Consider the following 19,790-nt stretch of genomic DNA (forward strand, 5'->3'; position numbering starts at 1 on the left):
TGCACTATACACTGTATTCACCCCCTCTACAGTGTGTGTGTGACCTAACAAGATCGTCAAACCATCTTGAATATAGTGATTGAGCATGAGTTGGATAAAGATATTCTCTGCTGGAATCTGGAGCATACAGGGCACTACTCTGTCAAAAGTGCCTATAGGTTAATTCAATAGCAGAAGGGGGCCTGGAACGAGGGAAACAATATTGATTACTGGAAGTCCATCTGGAATATTAAAGCACCACCTCAGGTTATGAATTTAATCTGGAGAGCCTCTACGTTTTGTTTACCTACTCTGGTGCAACTTCAAACTAAACATGTGCGTGTCAACACATGTGCCCAGTTTGTGATGAAGTTGCAGAGACCATTATGCATATCTTAGTTTTGTGTAAAGTTGTAAAGGCATGCTGGCAAGTCTTTAAAGCTGGCATAAATGTTGATGGAGCTCTGGAATTTACAGATTGGTTAGCTGGGATTTTGGAGGGACAGTCCAAGAATAATAAGGCGAACATATTAACTCTGTGTTGGTCAATCTGGAGGTCTCGTAATGATTTGGTTTGGTATAACAAAAGATGGACAGTTTTGAGAATAGTTGCAAAAGCATGGGAGTATCTTTCACAGTGGAATGTGGCTCAGAGTAGAGGATATTCAGTGCCTCTCATCCCTACAGTCGAAGGAGATAGGGCTACAACATGGGTCAAGCCACAACATAATATAATTAAGATCACAGTGGATGCTTCTATTTTTCAAAACCTTGGAATGTCAGGTGCTAGTATTGTTGCTCGCAAACATAATAGCCATTTAATCTTGGCAAAGTCGATATGTATTCCAGATGTTATGAATCCAACATTGGCAGAAGTTATGGTTGTTAAAGAGGCGTTCAGCTGTGCAATGGAGATGGGGTGGAGTTCGGTTACTATAGAGTCTGATTGTATGGTGGTTATTCAACTAATAAGAAGTAGCACACCCATGTGATCGAGGCTTGGCATGGTAATTGAAGCTTGCAGAGGAATAGTTTATCAGAATAACAACTTTAAGTTGTATTTTATTAAGCGGCCTGCGAATATGTCGGCTCGAGAACTTGCTCGAGTGTCACATATGTATCCTGATCGTACTTTTGATTGGAGATCTGTTCCGATCAATGTTAAAGATTGTATTCTGAATGATTTAATGATATAAACATCCGCATTTCGTCAAAAAAATATATACCCTACAATAATCCTAATAGGTATAATTTGTAGTTTGGTTAAGTTATCTTTTTCATTGGCACTCAGCCGTTAGATTCAAATACTAAAAAATTACACTCCACAAGTTTTCAAATTCGAATCCTGTAAATAACAAACATTTATATTATCAAACATTTTTATTATTATAATTTTATAAAAATACATATAAGCTCTCAGGTTCGAATCTTACTAACAACAAATATTTACATTATTATTTATGAATAAAATCCCATCAATCATAAACTATTTATACTAATTGAGTTTAACTTGAAATTATACACACTAAAATTATAATTATATATTTATTATTTAGTATTTAATTATTTATATATAATTTTAATAAAATTATATAAATCAAAAATATATATATATATATATTAAACAAGACACGTGCATTGCACGGGTCGTAAACTAGTATTTATAAAAAAAATGTACCTTTCATTATTTGTGATAGATGTGCTCAGGGCCGGTGCATGAGTCTTCATTAACATTTTATCGATTTTATTGATTTTATATTATTTATAAATTTTATAAATTATTATATAAGTAATAAAAATTTAAAAAAATAATTAATATATAGTTAAACCCTTGTTATGAGAATTTTAATTTGAATGTGTGTCATTTCTAGTTAAGATTAAATCATATATAATTGATGAGATTTTTACAAATAACCTAATTAGTATGTTCATAAATAATAATATAAATAATAATATAAATATTTATTGTTAACGGAATTCAAAATAAGAACTTGGGTAGTATATAAATAATAATATAAATATTTGTTATTGGCAGAATTCGAACTCAGAAGTAATGTGTATTTTTTTTTTAATATTTAGATTTATAGGGTTCTCATTTAAAAAGAAATAAACACTTCCTCTCAGATAGATCCTAAGAGGCAAGAGCCATATTGAGACCATCAAGGCATTAACTACGATCAAATAATTAATGTGAGCAGATTGATATTAAACCTTCAAACTGGAGGCAGAAACAAAGCCTTCATACTTTAATTGTAAGCTGATTTGACAAGGATTAAGGAAACAAGTTCACAAATGGAAAAACTTTGAGATATCAAACATCAAAAATGCCTAAACTCATAACAAAATTGACCAAAGACATGCTTTTGCATAATTTCAAATACAGATTATATTGTCCCCTATTACCAACCTCATTAACCTCCAGCTTATTTATGTTACACAGGCAGCCCTTGCAAATTTCCCCGGCTGTGATGTTCACTTAGGGAAGGATACCTCAGGTGTCATGTCAGACTTAAACTACATTGCTGTTGTAAGAGTTTTGATGTCGAGATATGCCTTTCTCTTGCTCTCCTACTTGATTCTCAGTAAACCATATAAAGCAGCATCCAGAAGCTGTAATTTGCAGTCTCTTGCCTGGAGTCTGCTTTTGCATTGAAGGTTGCATACCATCTAAATCATAAATCAGGGATTCCACTAGATCTTGTCATATTCAGAAACCAACTTTAGAAACATGGAAAACTTATCATCTAATAATCTAGCTGGAACGTCAAACTCTGCAACCCGGCCTGCAAAGCATATGCAATGAAGAAGGTGGTTAGACAGACACTAATATGGAGAATATTTTGCCAAGTGAAATATTCTATTTTAAAAACGTTACAATGAGATGAATTTTTTAGGCAATTATCAGTCAACATTACCATGATATGAAATTTTTGCAGAGAAAGAAAATGGAGGAAAACCAATGCGTACCATCACTAAGAACCAAAACCAAATCACTATCGATAACGGTTAAAATACGGTGAGCAATTGTACACACTGTACACTCCTTAAATTCGGTCCTAACTCCTAATAATCTTCTGGATGAGATTATCTGTTGCTGAATCTACAGAGGCAGTTGCTTCGTCAAGCACCAGAATTCTTGAGTAAGGCTCGACCAAGAGAAACAAGCTGACGCTGTCCTACACTCCAGTTATCTCCGTTCTCTAGTGTTGGAAAATATGGGTATAAGTCCCATATTGGTAAGTCATATTTTTGAGCATTATGACTAAAAGATGTGTGAGATATGATGATATTCTCTTAATAATGGAAATTATTATTTTCCATTAGAATTTGGCTCAAATATTATGGCATAAATTAATTTGATTTTGTTTCAGATTAATTGATATGGTGTATGTCTTGATATATTTAATCTGATTCTGTTTCAGATTATTTATGGAATAGAGTAGCTTGCAAGTATTATACCGATTCCATAATTAATGATATTTAATTATGGAAAAGAGTAGCGCACAAGTCTATCTACACCTATATAAACACCTCTAAGGCGTTAGGGTTAGACACACCAAAAACATATTCGCCTCTAAACACAAATCTCTCTCTCTCGGTGATAGTTTCGTGCCCGTTCAAGCTCGCTGAAGGTGTTTGTTATCCGTAACGCCGCCGCTACCTCGTTTTATCCTGGGAGGCTATCGACTCGCACATACGGTGAGAGGCGAAATAGCTTTAAGGAGACAGTTTCAACTGGACTCGAGGATCTCTCTTCTGTTTATATCTTTTCTTCCTCCGTTTGATTTCGTTTACTCACGCACACACTTGTTTGATTATTTGTATTAATCACAGATTGTTTTCACAATCTTAAAGCTATTTATTTTATATACATCTGTGACTGATACATCTGTATCTGCTTGTTTTGTTGAGTAACAGATCGATGGAGAACCAAACTGTGAATGATTCGATGAACATGACGGTTGATCCCAACGCACAGATCACTGGATCTGATGGGGTTCACCAGCAGCCGATTAACCCTAACGCACGGATCGTACGATCTGATGGGGGTCAAATGCCTGTTGGACATGTGCCTTCGGGACATGTGCCTATGGGACACACTGTCATTGGACAGTTTAGTGTTCCTCTTGGACAGATATCAGCAGGATTCACTCCTCCGATCATACCTGCGGTGCCTACTGGTGTGCATACACCTGTAGTACAGACGCACGTACCATATGTTCCACCCGTGATGCCTGCTGCACCTGTTATGCCAACTGTGCCTGCTGCACATGCTGAAAAACCTGAGAAGTTCAACGGAACGAACTTCAAACGTTGGCAACAAAAGATGCACTTTTATCTGACCACGTTGCATATGGATCGCTTCCTTAAGGAAGAACCACCGTTGCTCACTGCTGAGAGTAACATGCAGACTGTGTATGCTGCTGATGCTTGGAAGCACTCCGACTACATCTGTCGGAACTATGTGTTAAATTGTTTGTCTGACTCGTTGTATAACGTATATAGCGCGAAGCCAACAACTAAGGTCTTATGGGAGTCACTTGACCATAAGTATAAAACCGAGGACGCTGGGGCAAAGAAGTGGATTGTTGGCCGCTTTCTTGATTATAAGATGGCAGACTCTAAGACTGTGGTCAGTCAGGTGCAGGAACTGCAGGTGATCATTCATGACATTCATGCTGAGGGAATGGTCATAAGTGAGTCTTTCCAAGTTGCTGCTGTTATTGAAAAGCTTCCACCTGGATGGAAAGATTTCAAGAACTACCTTAAGCACAAGCGAAAGGAGATGTCTATGGAGGATCTTATTGTTAGACTTCGTATTGAAGAAGACAACAGAGGGTCCGAGAAGAAAGTTAACGTTGCCACTGAGAAGGCAAACATGGTGGAGCATGCTCAAAGCTCCAAGCCCAAGAAGGCTAATTCTGGTAAAGGGGCAAAGCTGGCACCCAAGGGAGGGATTTCGAAGTCGAAATTTCAAGGGAAGTGCTACAACTGTGATAAAGTTGGTCATAGGTCATCTGACTGCAAGAAGCCCAAGAAGCCCAACAAGAAGAAAGAAGCAAACATGGTAGAGAATATCTCCAAGGAGATGGGTGACATAGACCTCTGTGCTACGGTCTCTGAAGTGAACCTGGTCGGTTCTAATCCACGTGAATGGTGGATTGATACTGGTGCTACTAGGCATGTTTGCTCAGACAAGGCGGTTTTCTCTTGCCTCAAAGCTTCCGATGCTGGTGAGAAGCTCTACATGGGGAATTCAGCAACTTCTACCATTGAGGGTGAAGGCACGGTGATCCTGAAGATGACCTCTGGGAAGAATCTGACTTTGAAGAATGTACTTTATGTGCCTGATATTCGCAAGAACCTTGTGTCTGGTTCTCTGTTGAATAAGCATGGCTTTCGCATTGTAATAGAGTCAGATAAAGTTATTTTGTCTAAGAGTGGTATGTTTGTAGGCAAGGGTTATTTAACTGATGGGCTTTTTAAGCTCAATGTAATGTCCGTTAAGGACGATAATGAAATGAAGAATTCTTCTGCTTACTTGCTTGAGTCTCCTAATTTATGGCATGCTAGATTAGGACATGTAAATTATGACACTTTACGACGTTTAAGTGCAAAAGAATACATACCTAAACTTACTATCGATCCAAAACATAAGTGTGAGACTTGTGTTGAGGCAAAATTAACGAGATCATCATTTAAACGTGTGGAAAGGAACACCAAAGTGCTAGACCTAATACATAGCGACATATGTGATTTAAAATTCGCTCCAACAAGAGGAGGAAACAAGTATTTTATTACATTCATTGATGATTGTACAAAATACTGCTATGTATATTTGTTGAAAAGCAAAGACGAAGCTATAGATAAATTTAAAATCTATAAGGAAGAAGTTGAGACACAACAAACTGAGAAAATCAAAACGATACGAAGTGATCGTGGAGGTGAATATGTTGAACTGTTTGGGGAATTCTGTTCACAACATGGTATAATCCATGAGGTCACTGCACCATACTCCCCTCAGTCAAATGGTGTGGCTGAAAGGAAGAATTGCACTCTGAAAGAGATGATGAATGCGATGTTGTTAAGCTCTGGGCTCCCACAATCGATGTGGGGAGAAGCCATCTTAAGCGCAAATAATATTTTAAATATTACGATGCGCAAGAATAAGGATGTAAGTCCTTATGAAATGTGGAAGAAAAAGAAACCAAGTTACCAACACCTGAAAGTGTGGGGGTGCCTTGCAAAGGTACTGATCCCTACACCGAAGAAGGTGAAGATAGGTCCTAAGACTGTGGATTGTGTCTTCATCGGATATCCTCCACACAGCACTGCATATCGGTTTCTTGTTCATGAATCCAAGATTCCTGATATTCAAAAGAATACCATTATGGAATCAAGGAATGCCTCATTTTTTGAGACGATGTTTCCCTGTAATCCAGAAAACCAACAACCTACGACGTCTAAACGATCTCATGAGTCTGTAGATGACGATAATGAGAGTGACGAAAGTGAAGACGAAAATGTGGGGGTAGTGAGAAGGAGCAAAAGACAACGAACGGAGAAATCCTATGGGTCTGATTTTATGACCTATTTGCTCAAAGAAGGTGACCCAAAAACTTATAAGGAGGCGGTTACCTCACCTGATGGGCCTATGTGGAAAGAGGCCATCAAGAATGAAGTTGATTCAATTATGCAAAATCATACTTGGGAATTAGTGGACTTGCCAACTGGTTGCAAACCATTAGGTAGCAAGTGGGTTTTCAAGAAGAAGTTGAAAACTGATGGCACTATTGATAAGTATAAGGCCAGACTTGTAATTAAAGGATACAAGCAACAAAAAGGCCTTGATTACTTTGATACATATTCTCCTGTGACGAGAATAACGTCCATAAGGATGATGTTTGCTATTGCTGCAATGCGTAATCTAACTGTACATCAAATGGATGTGAAAACAGCTTTCCTAAATGGAGACATAGATGAAGAAATCTATATGGAACAACCTGAAGGGTTTGTTGTCCCAGGACAAGAAAGGAAAGTGTGTAGATTGGTGAAATCATTGTATGGTTTGAAACAAGCGCCTATGAAATGGCATGAAAAATTTGATGAGGTCGTGCTGGCCAATGGTTTCAAAATCAATGAATGTGATAGCTGTGCCTATTACAAGGATAACGAGAACAGCTATGTCAAGGAGAATGACAATGGCTATGTCATGATGACACTATATGTAGATGATCTACTTATTGCTGGAAGCAATGATAAAGTTATCAAATCTACAAAGGACATGTTGAAATCAAGGTTCGACATGAAAGATATGGGACTAGCAAATGTAATTCTGGGAATTCAAATTTCTAGAACATCAGAGGGTCTCGCATTAAGTCAACCACATTATGTTGACAAGATCCTTGAGAAGTTTCTTAAGGATGACTTTGAGAAAGCTAGGACACCTGTGGATATGACTTTGCACCTATCCAAGAACAAAGGTGTAGCTGTTTCCCAATTGGAATACTCGAGGATAATTGGTAGTCTGATGTACCTCATGAGTTGTACAAGACCAGACATTGCATACTCAATTAGCAAGTTGAGTAGGTTTACGAGTAATCCGGGAGCTGATCACTGGAAAGCGATTATAAGGGTACTAAGGTACTTGAGGGGAACTCGAGACTATGGACTGCACTATGGCAGATACCCAGCAGTATTAAAAGGATATACTGACGCAAATTGGATATCTAGCAAGAAAGCACTTAAGTCTACGAGTGGCTATGTGTTTACATTAGCTGGAGCGGCAATATCATGGAAATCCTCAAAACAAACGGTGATAACTCATTCCACGATGGAAGCTGAGTTTGTGGCACTAGATAAATGCGCCGAAGAGGCTGAATATCTACGTCAGTTTCTGGAGGATATTCCAAGATGGCCAAAGCCTGTAACTACAATAGGGATTCACTGTGATAGTCAATCCGCTATTGGCAGAGCACAGAGCACGATGTATAATGGAAAGTCTCGTCATATACGACGACGACACAGTTCCATTAGACAATTGATCTCAACCGGAATTATCACTATTGACTATATACCGTCAAAGGATAATATCGCGGATCCACTAACCAAAGGGTTATCAAGAGAAGTGGTTGAGAAATCATCGAGAGGGATGGGCCTTAAGCCTATTGCTTAACGGCATCATGGTGGACACCCAACCATTGCTGACTGGAGATCCCAAGAACTTGGTTCAATGGGACAACTAAATCATGATGACCAAATCACTGTGGGGGTAACCCCTGGCCTGTTCCCATGATGAGGAAACAGTGAGACCCGTAAGGTACGAGGTTAAGCTTTGAGCCTTTAATGATCTTTGATGAATACATGGAGCTCAGGAGTGAACGCATGGAATTCAGTTGAGTAAACGCGGGTTACTTTATAAGATAAAGATCACCTATGTGGGAGAGAAGTGGGGCCGCTTCAATAGAGAATTGCGAGGCACAATTCTTTAGAAACTTCTGCAGAACCAGGACGATGTTCCATGGCCAAAATGGACATACTCATGAGTGCTGAACGAGTCAGAAACGATATAGTGATAAGTATATCATCGTTTACATAAACGGTCGAACAGTTCAAGGACAAGCACGTCTACTGTCTACCAGTAAAGTCGGTATGCTTACTCGAGCGAAGGTTCAAGGAGCATTCTCTACCTATCGTATGCTATATCTGATCGAAGAAACTATCACCAAGTCAAACTCCGTGTCTGTCTGTCTGGTGTGTGCTACTAAGATCACCAATATCACCCATGTGGGGGATTGTTGGAAAATATGGGTATAAGTCCCATATTGGTAAGTCATATTTTTGAGCATTATGACTAAAAGATGTGTGAGATATGATGATATTCTCTTAATAATGGAAATTATTATTTTCCATTAGAATTTGGCTCAAATATTATGGCATAAATAAATTTGATTTTGTTTCAGATTAATTGATATGGTGTATGTCTTGATATATTTAATCTGATTCTGTTTCAGATTATTTATGGAATAGAGTAGCTTGCAAGTATTACACCGATTCCATAATTAATGATATTTAATTATGGAAAAGAGTAGCGCACAAGTCTATCTACACCTATATAAACACCTCTAAGGCGTTAGGGTTAGACACACCAAAAACATATTCGCCTCTAAACACAAATCTCTCTCTCTCGGTGATAGTTTCGTGCCCGTTCAAGCTCGCTGAAGGTACTTGTTATCCGTAACGCCGCCGCTACCTCGTTTTATCCTGGGAGGCTATCGACTCGCACATACGGTGAGAGGCGAAATAACTTTAAGGAGACAGTTTCAACTGGACTCGAGGATTTCTCTTCTGTTTATATCTTTTCTTCCTCCGTTTGATTTCGTTTACTCACGCACACACTTGTTTGATTATTTGTATTAATCGCAGATTGTTTTCACATCTAGAACTGCAAATTTTGAGTTAGATAGAAGACAGGTTAGTTGAACAAAATCATGAAGTCTGAAATGCAAAATGAAAAGGTCACTCTTGGGAAACCTATAAAGACATGAGTACATGCAACTGGTTACCTGGTGAATCAAGCTTCTGCTCCTTATGCCGAACTATCTCGCCAAGCTGGGACTTATCAAGTGCCTATGTAACATCACAAATAAAGACTTTATAGGGGACACTGTAACGACGAATTACAGACGAAACAGCTAAAGGGTCTTAAAGTATACTAATAAACATAATGTGTTAACAATTTCCAAATTACTCATGTTTACACCAGAAATAATCTTTTGGGAAAGTGAAATGTTTTCTGGCTCTATGGATGTGAGCGATGCTCAGATAAATATATAAGACAAAGCTGAACATAACAAACAATATATAAAGGAGTACCTGCCAAATTTCTGTATCTGAGTGCTCGCCAAGAGGATCGAGGTTCGCCCCAATGGTCCCTTCAAAGAGGGTCGGATCTTGAGGTATTATGCTTAGTCGACTACGAAGATCATGAAGACCTATAGTTGCAATATTAATATTGTCTATCACAATACTGCCCCCTTCTGGTTCAATCATGTGAAACAGTGCTTGAATCAATGTTGATTTACCACTTCCGGTACGTCCAACAATTCCAATCTTCATCCCACCAGGAAACTTGCAACTCACGCCATGGAGCACCACAGGGAGATTCTCTTTGTAGCGAACCTACAAGAGATCAACCAATAGTAAAATAAGTTAAAACAGGGTATGTACAAAATCTTTAACTATAAAGCAGACTTCAATAGAAGACAACATCTTGAACTGGATGCAAAGATGCATCTTCTTAAGCATGCATGTAAGATTTCTAAATTTCTTGGTACTTCAAAAAATTTGAGAATCATCTAGCTGTTTTGTGATAAACCAACATTAATTGAACCTCTGCATGCAATTTCTGGCCCCATATTCGGGGTGTGCCATGGGGGAGTATATTTCGAAAAACAATAATAAAAACAATATACAAATTGCACGTCTAAAAGTCTCTGCAATCAGCAGTAGTACTTCGTACAGAAGTATAAAGTCTTTGCAATCAGCGGTTTAACTTCATATAAAGTATAAAATCTAATTTAATGCTACAAAAACTTGCAAGAGTAATTTTTCGTCGCATTTTACTTGTTTTCTACCAAAAGAGATACTCTCTCCGTCCCAAAAACATCTTATATTTTAACTTTTTACACTATTCATGATAAGCCATTGACTACTAATTTACGTATAATCTACAAGATCAAATATAGTCATGAGTAATCTTGTTGAATTCGTATTTATGAGTACTTTAATACAATGAAATTTTTATATTTAATACTAATGTGAAATTAAAGATATTAACAATCAAAAATGTGCATTGGCAAACATATCCAACACAAAACAAACGTTTTTACGACGGATACATTTTCTCCTTTTTAGTGCCTATTAAAGCATCTCTAACATAGGCACCCTCGGGGGTGCCAAGACTTGTCAACTCACTAAAACTAATAGTTTTTTATTTTATTTTCCTTCCATGTCAAATGTAGCAACTTTTATTTTCAATAGTTAGCACATCTTCAAGTTGCCTAAATGATCCTCATATTTGATAAATAAATGAATATGATACAATAAAAGAGGAAGTTTACACATCTAGGACAAAATGTATCGACTAACTACTCTGTAGTGACTAAACTATTATTATCTCTTTTGATTGCTGAAACCACATTCCAGTATCTCATATAATTTATTTTTCTCTTCCCCTGTCTATGACCGTCCACTAATAATCTCTCACTACCTCGTTATTTAATTCAGTTATCCGTATCTAAACTCAGTTTTGAAAAATTATATCTGCTACTTCTAAATTTAAATATATATGTATAACATTATATATATAACATTTAAAAATATTAAATTACTAAGATATAAATTTTTCAAAGTATATGTATAAGGTACATATATGTTTATGTTCTACCATAATAACTAAAACAAATACAGATCACAACATTCTTGCAGCATAGCTAAAATCATATTCCAGTTTTACATAAGTGTTCCCCTCATATTTATGACATTCTAGTAATTCTCACCTTAATTTTTTTTTCTTAATTTAAATTACATAAAAATGATACAATTAAGCATCGCACAGGTACGATTATTTGTATTAAATACAGTAAACTTAAGGAAATCAATAAGCATGTATTCACAAAATTGACAAATGATATTAATTTTATTCATTAGGTGCGCATCCAAGTGTACACAAATTATACTAGAGTGCAGGTGAGTCCAGATTCCTGAAGAACTCACCCAGCAGGACCTGCAGTATTAGAGGACACTCAATGAGCAGCCACCACCAAACCTCATAAGAAGCACCAAATCTAACTGAAAAATTAAAGATTGGAATAAAATATCCTGTGAATTCTTACATTTGCTATAAATACAATAAAACTTAAAATCACAACTCTTATTGATCATGACTAACTTTTCCTGTCGAGCTTAAGGTCGACCTCAAGCAAAGAGTACGGTCTCATATCATCATATTTATGAATTTTAACCTAATAAGTGTTTTCACCCACCCAATAAGGTTATTCAAACAATCCAAAAGATTGTCACAAATGCTCTCCTAACAAGTTGAAAAATAATCAACAAATATGCCAGCTTCCAGATGCTTGTAGCAAATATCCCCTAGTCCACAAATTTTTGAGTACTCCCTGCAAGTCTGAGGAAAATAAATCTTTCCTGGAAGTCAAATCTGAATCATCTTTCATGCTAATGCTTATCCCCCTTACCCAAGAAAACTATTGGAAGAATCAGATTGCAAACCAAGAAATTACCTACTCCCCTGGAATAATGGATTTTCCCATTCAACCGCCAAGGAGGCTCTCAACTACTTTGTGGTTACGTCCACCAACCACAGTCTAACTAATCATCCTATTCCAGTGCCAACTCTCAACCCCCCCCCTCCTAAACCCTCAAGGCCATACACCACTGTGAAACACCTTTTAATTATTCGGTGAACTCTACCAAATAGGTGACTATTTCTCCTTCTATGGATTATGGAATTTATAATGCCCCCCCCCCCCCGATGAACAGAAATTTTGTTATCACTATCATAATTGGAGTACTTTTTTAGTTGGTAAAAATTTCCAGTTTCCTGTTATTCTTTGACAAAAAAGAATGAATTTCAACAAGTGCAAAAGAAACCTTGTCAAGTTCATGAAATTCTTGCGCCCACACCGAACACAGGTTTAATAATGTTAAAACTACCTTCGAAGTTAGAACTGTATCTCAAGACAGGAACAGATGTCTTCTTAGAAGAGAATAAAAAATTGTGGTTTAAATATTTTAAAACTGCCCTAAACAGCTATATCTCAAAACTGGAACAGTTATCTTTCAGGTAGAGCATAAACAAACTGGATCAGATATTAGCAAAACGCAAATGACTCTATACTCTAGAAAAAATTGAACTATTAACTTGTAATAGTATATATCAAACTTAAAGTTCATACATCTTTCACTTTTTTATATATGTAATCAGTGAAAGTTTGATACCTTTAAGTCTATCAATTCAATTGTTCCTTCTTGTGGCCACGACATTGGGGGTTGATTATCTTCAATAATTGGTGGAGCCTCGCTAGGGATGTGACAGTACTGATGAATCCTTTCAATGGAAATAATTTTATTTTCAAGTTTACAAAAACTAAGGATCCACCGAGATAAGCGTGCATTCAAGTTGAGGCCATATGTCACAGCCAGACCGGCCATACCTACACCGCAAACATCAATCATTTAAAAATATCATCAAGTATATATAATTATATATCATGTATATATGCAACATGTAGCTTTTGCTTCGTAATATTTCAACTGGTACCAATTTATGTACACGACTGGTCAAGCGATACAGGCGGTATACTATGGAATATTGAAAGTAAAATTTTCAGCTGAAATTATTAACATACTTGGATCGATACTCCCATGTGGAATAGTCACTAGTATAACCATACAGAACGCAAATACGAATGTTGACAATAACTCCATACGTAGACAGAGCCACTCAATAGCTGACAGGCTGTAGAAAAATGGACAGGCAAAACAATCAAGAAGATACAGGTTCCTCTTCATAAATTGCTTTTCTTGCCCGAATCCTCTAATTGTTGCTGCTCCAGCAATTGACTCGGAAAATAGGTGGATCACTGACGATTTTTGGATGCTGACGATGCGGACCAGTTCTCTTGATGAAGCCATATAGTATTTCTGCAGACATGCAATATACATGAAACTTAATTGGTCACAGACACATGAATGATTCTGTATACATAGATGCAAGATACGCTAACTAAAAGGGACTTAAACAGGAAAACTTCTGTTTTTATATAGTAGACAAGAACAGTGGTAAAATAAATTAGCAGACAAGCTAGGTCTATACACCCTACTTAAATAACCCCCATATATTTTAAATTACTAAGTGTCTAAGTGGAAATATTAAAAAAAATTAGAGTAAAAGAAGATACTTCTGGGATTGCCTAAACTTAGATACTTTTTATAGCTGAAAGCAAACGACTGTAAAGAACAATTTCTCTACCGGAACTCTCATCCTCCTTCTAAATGTTTTCATATACATCCAACAGAACAACGTTGACAACAAGGAATAAAATATGGGCTTGGAAAGTCTCTTAATTTAACTAATACCCTGTCAAAAATTTAAAAACTATCATTAAAAAAAATACATGAATACAAAATCTTAATATAATGGATTTTTCGACAGTGCATTAAAAACATATATTCGTATAAAGCTGATGACATTATCATGAGTGTAAGTGATTACACAGATTAAACTTCACAAAGACCGTTATACCTGCATCCAAAAACAAGCAAGTGCCATTGGAATAACAAGAAGCAGAATTTGTCATGTAACTTGAGTCATGACACCAACTATACCAACAAGTTGAATTGTTGTTGATGCAAACCCACCTAGTCTAAAGGGAATATCAAGGTCAACTACACTTTGATCAACTGACACCTGACAATTCAAAAACAACAAATAGATTAAATCACAAAAGAAAAAAAAAATACTTAATGTAAAATTTTGAGAGTGAGCAGACAATAATTACTAAGATAGCACAGGAAAAACAGACTTGAATCATGACACAAGTATGGTAACTTGATTACCGCACCACTGAAGAGTATGATGCGAGTGCATTATCAAGGAAATTGTATATATGAGCTTCAAGCTTTAAAAATCTTAAGTAGTTTGATATTAGGTATGGTAACTTTAACTAATTAAGAGTAAACAAGTACTACTTACGCGATTCAAAATTCGACCGGATGGAGTAGAGTCAAAGAAAGGCATAGGTGCTCGGAACACATTTCTGAGCATTTGCAAGAACAATTTTTGTGCAGCTGCAAGACCAAATGTAGCCACTAGTACGGCCCTTACAAATATGAACCAAGAACTTCCAAAAGCAAGGGCCATATAAACAATAATAAGAACCATATTACTAGTTTTTGGTTGCTCCCCTTGGTTTGGGGATTAGCCCAAGCCATCCACCAATTACTAGCTATCTGAAGAAGCTGGAATAATGTTTGAGCAAGGATAATAAGAGGAATCAATAAGCCCTTGTATGCGGCAGCCATATATGACAAGTAAATCTTCATGCTAATTTTCCCTCTCTCTCTCTTCTTCCTGAACAAGCTGCTTTTTCCTTGACCGTTTCACTTTCTTCTTTTCTTTGATCGGTATTAGATCCGAAGTCGACGCAACCTCTTGGACTTCCTTTCCCAAACTCTCCAAATTACTTCCTATTGATTCACACTTCTTACTTAAAAGGATAGAACCTTCAAGTGGATGATTGTCGTCGAAATCTTCAGAGGACTGATTAGAAATGTCCATGGATTCAATAGCTTCATGATGAGCTGTAACCAGGGCATCGAAATCAGTACCTGCTTGAAGAAGTTCATCATATTTCCCAGCTTGAATGACGCGACCTTCCTTAATTACCTGCAGTATAGATAAGGTACCAGTGGTAACTACAGAGGGCATGATTATCAAAAATTAAGAGAAAAATAATAAAAATGATAGAGGTAGCAAACAATGTTCTACTAGAATAGATCTAGGTATTTGAAATAAATCATAGTAGCTCTAGAAACTAAACCAATATCAATAACCTGAAGTAATCATTAATTCAGTTTACATTTTTTTTTCCTACCAAATACTTATTGTACTTAATTATTTCCTGCAATCTATCAGTCTTCTTCTACACCCACAAATCAATGACCTGAAGTAATCATTAATTCAGTTTACATTTTTTTCCTTCCAAATACTCACTGTACTTAATTATTTCCTGCAATCTATCAGTCTTCTTCTACACTCACAAGTCATTATTGTGTTTATAAATTGGACACTGCTATTAAGAAGCTACGAATCTCCTTCAACATGTCTATATTCTAATTCTCGTTTAAAGGTTTTAAATTTTTTCCCAACATGTCCCTATCCTAATTCACTTATATTGGTTTAGAGTTAATTTAATATTCTAATGTATTACAAACTCATTTTATATAGAAAAAAGTGGACGGAGTTTCGTTTACCTAAAACTGTATCAACTTAGAAGCAATAACACAATACAAGGAATAAAGCAGAAAGAATATTTTGTACCAGTATCAGATCAGCTGCTGGCAGAAATTCAACTTGATGGGTTACGTATACTACAGTCTTAGTTGCAAATGCTGTCATGATGTATTCCTGCAAGTCCATTTCAACATTTAGCCCAGCCTATTTAGCTGAAGTGCTGAACTGCGAAACTGACTGTAAGTAAGCAACTCTAACCTTAAATAATTCTGAACCTGTGTGTGCGTCAACAGCGCTGAAGGGATCATCAAGCAAATAGATGTCCGCATCTTGATAGAGTGCTCGAGCTAGCTGCACTCGTTGCTTCTGGCCACCACTCAGATTTATGCCTCTATCACCAATAATCGTCTGATCTCCATGTGAAAAAAGCTCCAAATCTTTTATCAGTGAACAAGCATAAATTACACTCTTATATTTTGCCTTGTCCATTGGGCTACCGAAAAGAATATTTTCTTCTGTGTTTCCTGATTGTATCCAAGCTGACTGTGAGACATAAGCAGAAGATCCACATACTCTAACCTGGAAGAGAAAAGCACATTAAATTTGGATTATAGATACAAGACCACTGATTACACAACATCAATAGTATACAAAATCAGATTCAGGAATGATAATACTACAGTACAGATATTTGACTTACTTCAACAGAGATTTTGGGAATCTCACCAAGAATGCAAGAAAGAAAACTTGATTTTCCAGAGCCAACCATGCCGCAGATAGCCACACGCATCCCCCTTTCCACCTTCATTTGTATACCTGACAATGTTAGGCTTGAAGAAGAAACATCCCAGCAGAAATCACCATTTTTTATCTCTATTGACACATTTGTGGGTCCAAAAAATAAAGGTAATAAATGCTTGCGAGTATAGAGCTTTACGCAACCATTTAAATTCCACGGCCCGCATCTCCTCAAGCTTCAGGCGATATCTATCCTCCCAAGCTTGTAGTTTGAGGATCCTCATGTTTCTAAGACATTCAGAAGTCTTCCTCATTCGTTTGTCTTTCGCGGACATTAAATTGTCTTGGTAATTTTCCTGAAACCTTGCCAAGGGGATAGTGGCAACAATGGAGATTATGGTAGCAATTAATGTTGCAACGGTAGCAATGCCAACATGTTTGTAGGGAATAGCAAGGGCAAGTATAATCTGCATGGGAAGCATCCATATGTCATGTAAATACCAGGAGTAGTCCCCTACTCTTTGAACATCAACTGCCATGTAGTTTACGATCTCTCCACTGGAATGACCTTGCTTCGCTGCGCTAGAGAGCCTGAGCCCCTTTCTGTACACCATTGCTGTAAGAGCTGACCTGACGTGCATCCCTAAAATGTCTACCCCAATATAACACTGACGTGTTGTTAAGGTCTCCACCAACTTAGCTGCGAAAAAAATTCCTGCAAAAATATACCCCTCATGAGGGAAAGTCTCTATCCCTCCTAAGTAATCCACAAAATAACTTACCAAGTATGGACCTACATATGAGACTAAAGTATTTAAGCCTGCAAAAACTGCATTACAAGCAGCCTCTTTCCAGAACGTTTTGAGGATAGCCCAAGCTAAAGAAGGCTGCCCTGTATGATTTTCAGCCTTTAACTTCTCCCAGTTGGAATTTAAACCTTTGTAATTTGTCTTAGTACGGTCCTTTGGGGGCAAGAAGCAGAATGTCTTTCAATTCAAGTGGTCTTTTTGCACCCAACGAAAGAACCAGGTTCAACCAGGACAGTGTGGCCAAGCTCAAAATGCCAGCTTCACTATAAGGAGTAACCTTAAGACACCCTGCTTCTTCTTCAACTAGCAACAGCTTTTCAAGATCCAAGTTTCTACATATATGAACATCAGTGTCACCCCTGGCTGCAACAACACTTAAGAAGGCAAGGGCAGGGGTTAGTGCAATATTCGCCAAGGCATGAGAGTTCAAATGTTTTGAGCCTTCCGTCAAAAATTCGTTCACATCAGCATACAATGTACAAAGACATATCACAAAGGATGCTAACCACCAAATCCTTAGCAACAATGGAAATTTCTCAGAGGAACTGAATTTACAGTGAAGTGTAGAAAAGCTCAGCAAAAACCAAGCTAAACTCTGAGCTGCAGAAGAGAGCACCAGAGTCAAATTTACACTCTTCCCTCTTGCAGACTCCCTTATCAAACCAATGCAGTCAAAACCTAATACCAATACTTGCAGAAACAAAACAAAGAAGCAACAAAAGGCTGAAGCTTTATAGCATCTACCAATTACAATATTCTGAACATCACCATCACGATTACGTCTAATTGGGACTGAATTCCCATTAGAACTCTCCTTATAAACTCGAATTCGACCAAGGCACACAACTATCTGCCTCGCCGAAACAATGAAAAGTAACACAAGGACCCGTGTCAAGTTGATGCAGATTGATGATAGTTCCAACAGAGGCAAACTTTCAATAGTCTGAAAAAGGTTGATTTTCGCCAAAAACTCTCTGTTCTTGGATGATATATCAGCTATTGTATTAAGCACAAGACTGATACCCATCATAGATACCAATTCTTATGTAAATGAACCGAATGATATTGGTAAGTTGGTTCAGTACAAATATAATATTGTTCAAGCAAGAAAGATCTAATCTCATGAGAGCATTTCAACATCTGTGTACTTGATTAAATATACAGTGGCAAACAACTAGGGACACTAGTGGAAAGATAATCTGCAAAAGAACATAAACCAAAATTTCATCAACAATTCAAAAAAAGGTACAATAATACTATTACTAATACAAATTGAAAAAACTGCAAAACCCATGTGTCTGTTTTCATCATGATATCATCACAGTACACAAAGTGACAAACAATGATTGCACAAAATCAAAAACTAAAAGAAAGCCATTACATAAAATCCAAAAAAAATGACCTGGGTTTATATTGCTTTTTCCTGGGAAAATCGTTTAGTGAGGCATGTAGAATGGCGAGGCAAATAATGAGGCGCAAGTAAAGAAGACACACGAGTGTAATGTAAATAGTAGTAATAGTATGGACAAAGAGATGCGTACAGTGAAAACCTTGGACCCTACTACTACAGAAATAAGACTGCATAATGCAGAGATCCTTTAATATTACACACAAGTACACACTCATACAAAATAAATTAATGGTAATAAAATTATGAAATTGGAATTATATAAAAAAGTGATGTAATGAGTATATTGACAATTTGACATATATAAACATAGTGCAGTACACTGTTTTGTGAGATGAGTTCGTCGGAGGGTGGCGTGTGAGTGTTTGTTTGTTTGTTTAACTGTAATGCGTACCTTGATATATCAAATATATCTTCTTGTAGCTAGTTGAGTGCACCCCTGTTTAAACCACTTCATTTCCATTATGGGTTTTATCAGTTCTGGAATCTCTCACTCCATTGATACGGACACAGATTATGTTTCCACAAGTAAATACATATTTCAAGTTTCGAATTTCGAGTTGTATCGATTAAGGTATTTTGGGAATTAATTTTAATGAAAATTTCCATCTTCGTAACCATATTAATGTTGGAAAAATTAAGTTATAGGAACATACATGTTTTATTATATACTAGTTTAAAATCCGTGCCCCACAGATTTTTTTTAATATAACATAATTTTAAAAACAAATACTTGAATCCAATTCTTAATTTTGTTCATTTAAAATTTTAAATGATATAATTTCATGATAATTATATAAGTAAACGTATATGTACA

At 36.7% G+C, this 19,790-nt stretch overlaps 1 protein-coding gene and 1 pseudogene across 1 annotated transcript; one reads left to right on the plus strand and one right to left on the minus strand.

The window, feature by feature from the left end:
• The first annotated feature begins 329 nt into the window (after positions 1–329).
• LOC141691167 (uncharacterized) lies at positions 330–971 on the plus strand. The gene has a single exon (XM_074495908.1). The coding sequence runs from the start codon at positions 330–332 to the stop codon at positions 969–971; it is 642 nt and encodes a 213-aa protein (XP_074352009.1).
• A 1,214-nt stretch (positions 972–2,185) lies between these two features.
• Positions 2,186–19,161, minus strand: LOC141707618 (ABC transporter C family member 5-like; annotated as a pseudogene).
• Between the last annotated feature and the right edge of the window lie 629 nt (positions 19,162–19,790).

This window comes from Apium graveolens, chromosome 2 (genome assembly GCF_009905375.1).
Source record: "Apium graveolens cultivar Ventura chromosome 2, ASM990537v1, whole genome shotgun sequence".
Taxonomy (NCBI): domain Eukaryota; kingdom Viridiplantae; phylum Streptophyta; class Magnoliopsida; order Apiales; family Apiaceae; genus Apium; species Apium graveolens.

Bases quoted from the DNA above. Each gene is read 5' to 3' on its own strand.
- LOC141691167 (XM_074495908.1), top strand. From the start codon at position 330: ATGTGCCCAGTTTGTGATGAAGTTGCAGAGACCATTATGCATATCTTA.